Source organism: Vulpes lagopus, chromosome 18, assembly GCF_018345385.1.
Source record: "Vulpes lagopus strain Blue_001 chromosome 18, ASM1834538v1, whole genome shotgun sequence".
Classification (NCBI taxonomy): domain Eukaryota; kingdom Metazoa; phylum Chordata; class Mammalia; order Carnivora; family Canidae; genus Vulpes; species Vulpes lagopus.
The window spans coordinates 13,414,152-13,427,691 of NC_054841.1; the positions used below are offsets into that span (position 1 = coordinate 13,414,152).

At 43.4% G+C, this 13,540-nt stretch overlaps 1 protein-coding gene across 30 annotated transcripts in view; it reads left to right on the forward strand.

Moving 5' to 3' along the window:
- ZMYND8 (zinc finger MYND-type containing 8) overlaps window positions 1-13,540 on the forward strand; it is a 127,170-nt gene that overhangs the window by 70,873 nt on the left and 42,757 nt on the right. For all 30 annotated transcript variants that reach the window (XM_041732198.1, XM_041732203.1, XM_041732201.1 and 27 more), the window contains one exon: window positions 10,697-10,837. In XM_041732198.1, the coding sequence (XP_041588132.1) occupies window positions 10,697-10,837 (141 nt within the window). The remainder of the gene's footprint in view (window positions 1-10,696; window positions 10,838-13,540) is intronic.

A 13,540-nucleotide genomic window follows, 5' to 3' on the forward strand; every position in this document is an offset into this window, starting at 1 on the left:
TCATGGTGTCCTGATTACTAGTCAGAGTGGTGTATATTCTCAGTGATTTTCCTGCCTCCCCCTTGATCTAGGGCTCTTGGCCAGAATTGATGCCTTTGCCAATATTTGCTTGCAGGATCCTGACTTAAGTCATGAGTGTGTATTAGGGTAAGAATCCTAGTGCCTGGCTATCACTATGTAGCTCAGCTATGGGTTACTGTTTAGGGAGGGGGAAAAACATTTTGGTATACTCTTTTCTCATCATATCAGCATGTACTTATCATACAGTAATTGTTATTTATCAAAATGAAAGTCACAGATCACCCCACCTCTCAGTCAGCCCTTAGATTATTGTTTTCAGGACTTTTTCTGTGTTGGCTCATGAGTCATACTATTAATTTGAAAACTCACATACTTCCAGGGATCAGGCAGGTACGGAAATGAGCAAGGTTGGGAAGTGGTGGGGACTGGGATCAGCGTGATACAGCAGAAATAACACTCTTCCTCAGGACTGATCACAGACAGGTGGCTGCCTGTGTATGCCTCCTAAAGCAGTACTTACTTTTCCAATGCGTGATATATTGGAGCATTTCATTATAAAAAAGCTCCTCCTACCCCACTAACAGGTCATCATCACCTGGACCTTTCAGAATGATATGCTCTTGAGATACACCTTTCCTGTAGGGCCCTGGGGCCCTTTTCTTTTGCTGGTTCTAGCCAAATGGGAATGTGAGGTCTGTTGCCATTTTTCTCATTGTTTAAGAGAAGCCTCAAATATTTTTTTAAATGTGGGCTACCCCAAATTTTACAAATTAGCTCAAATTCATAAAAATCTTTTTTTTTAAGATTTTGTTTTATTTATTTATTCATGGGAGACAGACAGAGAGAGAGAGCAGAAACACAGGCAGAGGGAGAAGCAGGCTCCATGCAGGGAGCCCGATGTGGGATCGATCCCGGGTCTCCAGGATCATGCCCTGGGCTGAAGGTGGCGCTAAACTGCTGAGCCACCTGGGCTGCCCAAATCCATAAAAATCTTTATGTGCATCAGATACCTCCATGAACTGCATGGTTCGTGGATCACTTGTTTGCAATATCTGTTGTAGCCCAGTTTTGACTTTTTTTTTTTTTTAAGTATACTCTATGCCCACTGTGGGACGTGAACTTAACAACCCCAAGATTAAGAGTCTCATGCTCAGCCAGACACCTGGGTTTTTTTTTTTTAACTTAACCTTGTGTATTGGCTATTTTTCCATGTTAGTTAAACAGTTCTTCAAAACAGCATATCTGTCCTGTCTTAGACTGTCCAGTGATGCTCTACTGTGTGGATCGTCTTTGCAGGCCACCAGGAGTTGTGCAAGCTACAGCCCTTTGAAGATGTAGGTTGCTTCCCAGATTTATAAGTAGAGGAAATTTGTCATGAATCACTACCTCCTCCGCCTCCACCCCCCAGAGTGCTGGGGTATGTGGGAGAGAAGGGGCATTTTTTTCCTAATTTAATTCTAAGACTCAATGTTTCATGGAGTCAGAATAGCACTTAGCACAGGCTAGGATTTTGTAAATGTAGATAATAAATGATGTGTTTTAGCCCACACTTGTGAATTGTACATCACAGTATAAAATCTGATTAAATTATTTGTGACTTCAAAGGCGATTAATTCTTCCTTTGGGCAAGATTTATGGCTTTACAAAAGGATTGACATCTGTGTCAAAGCTTAATTGAAATGAGCATTTCCAAATGTCTTTCTGCTTTTGAAAATGTCTAGCATGATTTAAAACCGGTTTTCAAAAAAAAAAAAAATAAAACCGGTTTTCTCAGTCTCTGCACTGTTGACTTTGGGGCTGGATGATTCTATGGCGGTGCCTTCTTGTGCATTGCAGTATATTTAAGCACCATTCCTGGCATCTGTGCACTAGATGCCAGTTGCACCCACCCCTGCCCACAGGCAGCAAAAAATGTTCTCAGACATTGCTATGTGTCCCTTGAGGACACCGTTGCCCCTCCAGAATCCATTGAGAATAATTATGTGAATGTACCATGATTTTGACTTTTAGCACTGATAACAAAATTCTGATTGCTTGATGTTCATGTTTGAAGCTCCTCCGTATTTACATTCAGTTTTGTGTCATATTTTCCCCCTGAATATATAATCTATTCCTTTTAAACTTGGATATTCTACAATAAATAGTACATAATTTTATCCTGAGAGGTAACAACTGTTAAGAATTGGATGTTCCTAAAAAATAAATTAAAAAATAAAAAAATTGGTTGTTCCTTCAGATTTTTTAATGTAGAAACAACATTGATAATCATCACCATAATGTTTTATGGTAGAATGGGATCCTCCTAGGCTCTCTGCTCCTTTCAAGGGAGCGGTGTTTTTTTCTGTGTTTATCCATATGGTTCTAGTTATCAGTAGTGTATAGATGGCATGAGAATATGATGGAAATGATGGGGGCATGTGAACAAATGAAATTTGGGAAATATATCTTAGGGGAAGAAACGTGGTTTTATGAAGTAATATAAATGCAGATAAATGGATACATTGATTTGTTTTCTTCATGCATATTTTATGTATGTATGCCTCTGCTAACTTTGTGATTTCCCCCAAACTCTAGGTGTTTTGGCTAGCCTATTGTTTTACATGTTCATCTAGGTGGTCACATACGAAGCCAGAGTTCATGTGTTTTTTAAAGATTTTACCTATTTAGGGATCCCTGGGTGGCGCAGCGGTTTGGCGCCTGCCTTTGGCCCAGGGCGCGATCCTGGAGATCCGGGATCGAATCCCACGGCAGGCTCCCGGTGCATGGAGCCTGCTTCTCCCTTTGCCTGTGTCTCTGCCTCTCTCTCACTGTGTTCCTATCATAAATAAAAAAAAAAAAAATAAAAAAAAAAAAAGATTTTACCTATTTACTCATGAGAGACCCAGAAAGAGAGAGAGGCAGAGGAAGAAGCAGACTACATGCGGGGAGCCCGATGCAGGACTCAATCCCAGGTATCCAGGATCACAACCTGGGTTTAAGGCAGCGCTAAACCCTGTTGAGCCACCCAGTCTGCCCCAGAGTTAATGTTTTTAAGAACACAAGCATTGAGGGGCCCTTGGGTGGTTCAGTCGGTGAAGCATCTGCCTTCACTCAGATCATGATCTTGATGTCCTGGGATGTCAGATTCAAGCTCCCTGCACAGCAGGGAGTCTGCTTCTCCCTCTCTCTCTGCCCCGCCTTGCTGCTTCTGTTCTCTCTTACTATCTCTCTCTCTCAAATAGATAAATACAATCTTAAAAAGAAAGAACGTAACACCATTGAACCACACTGGAGTAAGAGAATTCCAGAATTCTTTCTCCTTTGTTTACATTGATCAATAATAAGCATATTTTTGCACTTGTTTTAAAGATACCCCCCCAACAAAAACCACAGTAGTAGTTTTAAAAGGGCAAAGTGACTCATAATCTAAAGACCTTTAGTTGACTTTATTATTATTATTATTTTTTTAAAGATTTTATTTATTTATTCACGAGAGACACAGAGAGGCAGAGTCATAGGCAGAGGGAGAAGCAGAGCAGGCTCCATGCAGGGAGCCCGATGGGGGACTCAGTCCTGGGACTCCAGATCACGCCCTGAGCCAAAGGCAGACGCTCAACTGCTGAGCCACCCAGGTGTCCCAGTTGACTTTTTTTTTAATGATGGTGACACTACATGGTTAAAATTAAGATAAAACAAAACCCAGCAGTATTAAAGCAGTATAGAAAATGTAAAATGAAAGGTCAGGTTTTGTCTACCTCTACACCCTGAGTGTGTTTTTCATGTAAGTGTCCAACTCTTTAACAGTCTGCAGACTGTACTTCTACCAAAAAATAACTATGTATACATTCATTTGAAGAGGTGCATGTGTTTAATAAACATTAACACATATCATGGGCATCTTTTTTTTATTACGGGCATTTCTTTTTAAAAATTTTTTTTATTATTTTAAAAAATTATTTTTTATTACGGGCATTTCTATACATGATTTTTACCTTTCTCTTTTTTTTTCTATGCATATTTCTGTGGGGATCAGTGCTTGTCAGATTATGCAGATCTGCATCATTTTTTTAGGGTTGTATAGTATTTATACCAGTATTTACTTAGCCAGTCTCAATTAATAGATCTTATACTCTTATACACCATCTCCTGTTTTTCTGTATCCATAAATACTGTTGTAGTGAAACTTCACGTGCATATACTGTGGCCCTGGCACTTGACACATACATCTATGGGATGAACTCCTAGCCTCGACCTTGCTGTCTGTGTGTTTTATAAAATCTAATCTTGGGTAATACCAGAATCACCTAATTGCTGTCCTAAAAGGTTTTACAATTCCTGTCAGTGTTCGTCTTTCCTCACCTATGCTCAACACTAGGTGTTTTTAAAATTTTATTTATTTATTTATTTAAAAAGATTTTATTCATGAGAGTTAGACACAGAGGCAGAGAGACATAGAAGTAGGCTCCCTGTGGGGAGCTCGATGTGGGACTCCATCCCAGGACCCCGGGTTCATAACCTGAGCTGAAGGCAGATGCTCAATCACTGAGCCACCCAGGAGCCCCTAATTTTTATTTTTTAATGATTTTATTTAGTTGAGCGACAGCAAGAGATGGAGAGTGGGAGGGAAGGGCAGAGGGAGGAGGAGAGAGAATCTCCAGTTGACTCTGGGCTGAGCTAGGAGCCTGGTCAGGGCTCGATTCCTGGGACCATGACCTGAGCGGAAATCGAGTTGAATGCTGAACTGACCGAGGCACCCAGGCACCCCTAGGTGTTATATTTTTGAAACAAGTTAACCATGCATGTGAAAAAGATATAGGATGGAGATATATAGATATATATGTAGATATATATCTGCGTATCCATATCTGTATCTGTGTCTATGTTTGTATCTCTTGCATGTTCATTGATCATCCATATTTTCCCTGAGCTGCTCATTTATGTCTCTTCTTTGGATTGTTGATCATTCTCTTAGCACACCTTGTTGTTGGTAGCTGCAGAATATTGAGATTCTTTTTTTTTTAAGATTCTTGAAACTGATGTCTTTTTGTGAAAAAGACTTTACTTTGGTTGCCAATATTGCCAATATTGTTTCTTTTTTACTTATCATGACCACAGTCATGAGAAGAAAAATGGAGAGCTCATTCTTCACTTAAGTATTTGTCATTCTGTTAGTGTCTTGGACACCAGACGGCATCCTAGGTGCCTGGCAAGGTCCCTGCTCTCCTGGTGGTGATGTTTCAACAGAGCATAGGGGAGATGACAGGATGCATTTTGACCCCTGTGGACTGGGCCAGTAGGGAAGAGCCCTGAGGGTGATATTTGAGGGTTACCAGCCACTATGACATGGGTGGGGATGGTGTCAGGGGCCTTTCCAGGGGAATCCTAAGTATATATAAAGGCTTGAGTTGGGAGCAGATTTGAATATGGAGGAATAGTACAAAGGTCCATGAGGCTGGAGATTCTAGAATGAGGAGAGGAAAGATCAGATGTGTCATTGGATTTTATTTTGGGGGATAGGATGCCTCTAGGATGGTTTTATTTATTTATTTTTTAAAAAAACATTTTACTTTTAAAAACAACAAAAAGCATTTTATTTTTAAGTAACTTCTATGCCCAACTTGGGGCTTAAACTCACAACCCCAAGATCAAGAGTTGGATCCTCTACCCACTGTGCCAAACCAGGCATCTTGCCTCCGGATGGTTTTGTATGGAGGAGTGGTATGCCTGGCTGCTGTACGGAGGGGTACTGAAGAGGGGTGCTGTAGCAGGAGGTGGGAGGACCCATGGGAAGCTCTTACAGGGTCTTGGTGAGAAGTGATGGGCAGGGGCAGTACTTTCCAACGATTTCTTTCATTATGATCCCATGAGGAGCTATTTTAGACATGTTTTCCTATCTATCCTCCTGTGACTTTTTTTCTAAATGGAGGTGGAATTCACATGATATAAAATTAACCATTTTTATATGGTGGCATATAAAACTCAGTGTCATTTAGTACATTCACAGTGTTGCACAACCCACCAGTATTCTCTAGTTCCAAAACATCTCTATCACTCCAAAATAAAATCTTGTTAATGAAGCAGACACTTACCACCACCCCCACCTCCTGCTCCTGGAGACCATCAGTCTGCTTTCTATTTGCATGGATTTGCCTATTTTGGATACTTCATTGGAACAAAATCAGGGGCCTCCCCATTGTAGCATATGTCTGTACCTCATACCATTTTATGGCTTAGTAATGTTCCATGGTGGACACCACAGTTTGTACGTCGATGGACGTTTGGATTGTTTCCACCTTTGCACTGTTGTGAATACTGCTGCTACAAACATTTTATGTACTAGGATTTGAGTACCGCTTTTTAGTTTTGAGGTGTATCCCTAGGAGTGGACCCTCATGAAATTTGAAAGTACTGTAGGTCTGTTTGTATACTGCATATGTCTTTTTTTTTTTTTAAAAGATTTTATTAATTTTTTTGTGAGAGACATAGAGAGAGGCAGAGACATGGGGAGAAGCGGGCTCCCTATAGGGAGCCTGATGTGGGACTCAATCCCAGGACCCTCAATCCCAGGATCACGCCCTGCGCCAAAGGCAGATGCTCAACCACTGAGCCACCCAGGTGCCCTGCATGTGTCTTTTTTTTTTTTTAAGATTCATTCATTCATTCATTCATGATAGAGAGAGAGAGAGAGAGAGAGAGAGAGAGGGAGGCAGAGACACAGGAGGATGCAGGCTCCATGCCGGGAGCCTGACGTGGGACTCGATCCCGGGACTCCAGGATCGTGCCCTGGGCCAAAGGCAGGCGCTAAACTGCTGAGCCACCCAGGGATCCTCTGTGTCTGTATTTTTTTTTTCCCCCTGTGTCTGTTTTATACATAAGAAGAGTAAGATCTTTTCACACCCTAACCCATGAACCATTTTCTGCCCTTTGAGGGCCACATTGTCACATTGAGAATATGTGCACTAGGCTGGTAGCAGTAGGGTTGGATACCAGCGGGGAGCTTGGGGATATATTTTGGAAGTGGTGTGTAGAGGCCTTGCTGAAATGTGTGGTAAGTTAAGGCAGAAGAGCAAGGGAGGAATTGAGGCAGTGTAGATGTTTGGCCTTGAATATCTCGGTGAGTGGTCCTGGCATTCACTGATACGGGACAGTTGAGGCAGGTACCTGGGGAGGTTGAGGCAGGTACATGGTGTTTCACAAATGGGGAGGAGGGGTGTGTGGTACTCAGGGATGGGCAGGAGAATTCTCTAGCATGGGAACCAGTGTTGTAGGGTAACCCCGGTGCTGTGCTTTTGCCAATTACACAAAGCATTTTAATTCCAGATGTCTGTGGGGAGTGGGGTAGGGGGAAGCTCTGCCCTCTGCTGACTGGGTGGAGAGTGAACAGGACCTGTCCCCACAGGGAGCCAGAGTTCTCCAAACACCCTTATTCTTGCCATATCCAAGTGCTATGTTTGAATTAAAAAAAAAAAAAGGACATATTTCTTAAATCTTCAATACTTAAGTTTTATTAGCAGAGGAAACTTTATAAGTCTGTGAAATTAAAGACTTCTTGTAGCTATGTTTTAACTACAGAATTGCAAAAATAACAGCTTTGGCTGTGTGCTTGCTGAATCGTCCCTGCAGGATCACAGGTGGGGCAGGGCTCTGCTAGACTACCTGCTGGCTCCTTCTTCCTTACTTTTTTTTTTCCTCCCCAGGATTTTATTTTATTTTATTTTATTTTTTTAAATATTTATTTATTTATTATTTATGATAGACATAGAGAAAGAGAGAGAGAGAGGCAGAGACACAGGAGGAGGGAGAAGCAGGCTCCATGCCAGGAGCCTGATGCGGGACTCGATCCTGGGACTTCAGGATCGCACCCTGGGCCAAAGGCAGGCGCTAAACCACTGAGCCCACCCAGGGATCCCTGATTTTGTTTTTTTAAAAGTAGTTTCTACACCTAACATGGGGCTCGAACTCATAACCCTGAGAGATCAAGAGTCAGATGCTCTTCCAACTCAGCCAGCCAGGTGCTCCACCGTCCTTAATTTTTTAACGTGAGCTTTTTTTTTCTTTTAAATATTTTATTTATTTATTCATGAGAGACACACACAGAGAGTGGTAGAGACATAGGCAGAGAGAGAAGCAGGCTCCATGCTGGGAACCCGATGTGGGACTTGATCCCGGGACCCCAGGACCATGCCCTGGGCCAGAGGCAGGCACTAAACCACTGAGCCATCCAGGGATCCCAATAACATGAGCTATTATTAAGCAAGGGAAATGGTTGAGTTCAGTGTGTGACCGTACGTTTGCACCTGTTTTTGTTAACACTTATCCTTTCTTAGGTTTTCTTGTGAAAGTTCCTTGCAGTCCGTCCTCCATAGTCTAAGACCCTTCCTGCTACGTGAGTTTGCTACTTTGTGTAAGAAAATACAGTGTGAGAGGCTCTGTTCTTTCATCCTCCCAGAGAGTTTGCAGCCCCTGTACATCTCTTTTGGAAGAAACCAGGTTGAATATAAGTGAATGAGCAATAAAGAAAATCCTAATACTGGGACGCCTGGGTGGCTCAGTGGTTGAGCGTCTGCCTTTGGCTCAGGGCGTGATCCTGGGGTCCTGGGATTGAGTCCCACATCAGGCTCCCTGTAGGGCTTGCTCCCCCCTGTCTCTGCCTCTCTCTGTGTCTCTCCTGAAAAAAATAAAGTCTTTAAAAGAAAAAATGTTTTGAAATGCCTTTATCTTTGATTGTTCCTGTTTTTGTTTTTGTTTTGTTTTGTTTTTTGGTGCTGGTGTGTTGAGTATTTTAGTTCCACTTGTTATAGTAACACTGGTAGTAACAGTAATTGCAGCTCTCATTGGACGGAACATTGGATACTAGGTGCTGGACCAGGCATTTGTTCGTCCTTACAGTAAACTAAATTAATGTAGTGTTTTAAAAAACTTAATTCTCAAAAAAATTTCAAGTGTTGATTGAGCATTTGCTAAGGGCCACTTGACGTGGAGTAGCTCATCTTGTCTCCCCCTGCCCTCTTCATTTGTAAGACGAGGTAGAGCAATTCCCAGAGAGAAGCTCACTTCATCTCTTTGTGGATTTATCAACCTCGGCACTACTGACTTGGGGGACCAAAGTTTATTACTTGTTTTGGGGGGCTGTGCTTTATAGGATGTGAAGCGGCCTCCTGGGTCTCCACCTATTAGATGCCAGCAGCATCCCCCCTCCCTCAGGTGTGATAGCCAGAAATGTCTGTAGACCTTACACAGTGTGTCTTGGATGGCAAAATCAGTCCTGGCCAAAACTACTGGTTTAGGTGATTGAAACTAAAGCCCTTGTGGTTAGTGGGGAATTAGAAAATAATACTACACTGATAACAAATAATAAAATAGTAGTTAATTGATGTCAGGCACTGTTTAGATGATTAATTTATTTGATCCTTAGAACTGATGAGGTAGGTACTTGTATCAATCCTTTTGTATTATATTATCAATTTTCTTCTTTGAGGCTACCAGGAAAGGAGATTCAGAGACCTCAGGTAACTTGCCCAAGGTCACCCAGCAAGTTAGCTGCAGAGCTAAACTGAAAACCTAGTATCTGGCTCCCGATACATGGTTGCATCCATCCCTCTCTGTGTCTGGCCTTTCCCTCTCTGTTACATTAATGATAGTGTTGGTGGATCCTGGAGCTGAGTAGGTATAGGTGTTTTGCCCATTGGAGCCTCACTTTGAGTATCCCCCCCGCCAAGTTGGCAGGTGAGCCAACTGAGGCAAATGTCTACCAAAGTGTGTGTGAGCACTTTGAAGTCCCCAGGATGTACCGATTTGTTACCCCTTTGCCATCAACAGCTTCTTTTAAGGACCAGATCATTTCAAAATCCATGCTTCTTGTGTGTCTGAGGAAGGCTGGCCATTTTGTTGTCTGGCATGAATTCAGTAACAGGACAGTCCCAGTAATGGTAGGCTGTTTAGGCAAAGGGGCAGGATCTCCAGGATCTCCAGGAGGCGTGGCCCATCTGAACACTCCATTCTGTCACATAGTTTGGTTTCTGTCCTGCTCCCACTTAGTGGATGAGGCTCAGGGGAGCAGTATGTAGGTAGTTATAAGGTATTTTTAAAAGACTTGGACTTAGGTACGATTCTCTATCCTTCCATAAAAGTTTGGAACATAGGAAGGATGGAGATAATTGACCAGCAACGCCCTCACTCCATCTGGTGCTGAATTTGGCTTCATTCAGTATCACAGAACCTTTGAAATGGGAAGCAGAGATCTCCCAAGGGGTCCACTTGGCCTCTGGCAGGTGCAGCGACTGTGCGAGCCGGCTCCTGCATCTCCCACAAATGGATGGCACGCCATTTGTAAGGCTGGCTCCGGTCTCTGCATCTGGACTGTGGTGGGGGCTGGTTTAATCGCTATTTATTTTGAGATTTACACCCGTGAATGGGCCAAACCAATTTCAGTGGCAGCTTAGCCGATTTGTCTTAGAGCTTTGTGTTTAATAGAACGACCGGGAAGGCCTTCTTCTTTAGCAGCTTTAATGGCTTAACATTGGGTTAAAGCCTGTGCTTGATATAAATGACCAGCCCTTCCCACTGTGCCCCATCTGTGGTGCTCTGGGGGCCTTGTTGAAATCAAATACGATTTCTCACCTCTCCCCTTACACATAAGTTTTATTTGTTTATTTATTTGTATATCTGTCTTTTAACAATGAATATACTCTTTCAGCTTCGCCTGCCTCTGCAAAGACGGGACAAGCAGGGAGTTTATCTGGCAGCCCGAAAACGTTCTCTCCTCAAGCATCAACACCCATCACGACAAAAACGGATAAAACGTCCACCACTGGGAGCATCCTGAATCTTAACTTGGGTTAGTGGGAATTTTTGGAGTCTCTTTCTGCCACAGTTATGAGTATTCTTGAAAGTTGTGATGTCTTCTTTTGTGTGTGGTTCTTGAGAGCTCTGAACTCTTCTCTCTGTGCTAAATATTTAAAAGGTACAGTGGGCAAAGATAAGAGAGATCAGTAAGAGGAGCAAGTAAGGGATTTCCTGGGGCTTGTTGACATGCAAAGTTGTTTCATCTTGAAGTAACTGAGGCTAGTGTTGACAACTGCTTCTTGCCCTTGACCACAGTAACCCTGTTCTTATATATATAGTGTGTGTGTATATATGTATGTGCGTGTTTGTTTTACTTTGTTTTTTTTTTTTGAAAGATTTATTTATTTATTTGAGAGTGAGAGATCTTGTGCACAGGAGCATGAAGAATGGCATAGGGCGAGAGAATCTTGAGCAGACTGTTCACAGAGTTGGACGTGTCGTGGGGCTTGAGCTCACGACCCCAGACCATGAGCTGAGCTGAAATCAAGAGTCAGCTGCTGGGTGACTGGGTGGCTCAGTTGTAAAGTGTCTGCCTTTGGCTCAAGTCATGATCCCCCAGGGTCCTGAGGTTGAGCCCCATATCGGGTTCCCTGCTCAGTGGGGAGCCTGTTTCTCCCTCTCCCTCTGCCTGCTGTTCCCTCTGCATGTCCTCTCTTCCTGTCAAATAAGTAAATAAAATCTTAAGAAAAAAAAAAAAGTCAACCACTTAACCCTCATAGCCGCTTAACTGACTGAGCCACCTAGGAGCCCTATTTGTGTATATATATACATTTAATGTTTTACACACACATAGACACACATGCATACACACACTTGATGTATATAGTGTTTTATGAATCAGTATTTGCTTTTTTTCTGTGTGGTATATTCTGATATATTGTGGGCTTTTTTGTCTTTTAATTTAAAAAAAAATGCTGGTCTTTATCCCTGACTTAGTAGGTTTTTTTTTTTTTAAAGGATTTTTATTTATTTATTCATGAGAGACAGAGAGAGAAAGAGAGAGAGAGAGGCAGAGAAGCAGGCTCCATGCAGGGAGCCCAACATGGAACTCTCCAGGATCAGGCCCTGGGCTGAAGGCAGTGCTAAAATGCTGAGCCACCTGGGCTGCCCTGTTTTTTGTTTTTTTTTTTTTAAACCTATTGGAGTTCATTTGGTCTTCTTAAAAAGCACTGCCTGAGGTGAACGTCTTTAGAAAAATTATCACCAGAAATGCTAAATACCCATCTATGAAGTTATTTTATTGATCTGTTCCATCATGAGCCTTGATTTTTATTGAGCATCTATTACATGCTTTGTGCTGCTTTATGCTTGGGGCAGGGAGTGGTGAGCAAGAGTCTTCTTGCTCTTACACAGAGCTTGGTTCTAGAAAGGGAGAAACAATAAGGTAAATAAGCCAGTTTACTCTGAGAGAGAAGGTAAAGTGTGCTAACATAATAGGGAGAGAGATGTGCAGGATGGGAGTGGTTGGGAAGAAGGCCTCTGAGAGGTGGTATTTAAAACTAGATTTCCATGACAAGAAAAATCAACCATCCTTGTTTTGGGAGGAAGAACATTGTAGAAGGAACAAGAGATTTACAAGCCTTTGGGTAGGAATGGCAGGGAGGACCATGTGGCCTTCCCTTGGCCTGTCCCCTGGCCTGTCCTGGTGGGTGAGGGGAGAAAGGAGTGGAGGCCCATCTGCATGGGACCCTGTGGGACCCTGGTGTGGAGCCGCTTGAGCACTGGAGGGATGTAAACTGATGGAGCATTTTAAAAGGGCCACCTGGGTGCTGTGTGTAGAGTAGCGTATGTCAGCTGTTCTTCCCCAGGGACAGTCCCTCACTCCCCTCCAAGAGACACTTCGCAATGTCTAGAGACATTTTTGGTCTCTCCACAGCTGGGATGGGAGGCTTGAGTATACAGGATTTTAGGAAGGGAGGGAGGAGCAGCCACCTATGTGGAATGATGCCCATGCATGAATTCATAGTCTCTGGAGGCCAGGCCTCTCCAGATTTATCTTGCCCTGTAGTGCCATCTGAGATGGAGATACTGAGGTCTGGAGTGGAGTCTCCAGGTGCCCAGGATCAGGGATCCAGTAGGTGGCAGGGCTGGAGCAAGCCTGGGTCTTCACAGAGGCCAGAGCCTGGCTCACCCTGGCCCACCTGTTAGTACAGCCTGGATGTGCTAAAACAAAGTGGTAACTTTTGGGGCTCCAGCTCCGATTGGCTGGTGGAAATTCCTCACTTGAACAAAAGGGGAACTGTTTGTTCCCTTGGGGAACATTCACTGATCATCTCCACAGTGTGGTTTGCTTTCTCACACCCTCCTTCCACCTCCACACCCCGAAAAGGAACACTGTGCAGGGGCAGTTCTCATGGTCATGTTTCCCCCTTGACAGTCATGTGTGGCAAGAAGGACTCTCTTCCTGAAGCAGGTGGTCTTGGGCATCCTTGGGAGGGCTGTGGGTCTTTTGGTTTGCCTTGCCTGTGGTGGCAGTGAAAGATTTCCTCCTGTTGTGTGTACTGGTGGGTGGGCAGGCGTGATGGAACCCAAGGCTCTCCTGTGCACAAGCTCCCCCCGCCCGCTCCTTCCGATCTGGGATGCATGCCTTGTTTGTCAGTGGGAAGTGAAAGCATTGGGAATGTGGGTGTTTTGTGGGCTGGCGTTTCAGTTACCTAACGGGAACAGCATCAGAGAGGGGACCCGGTAGAAAGTG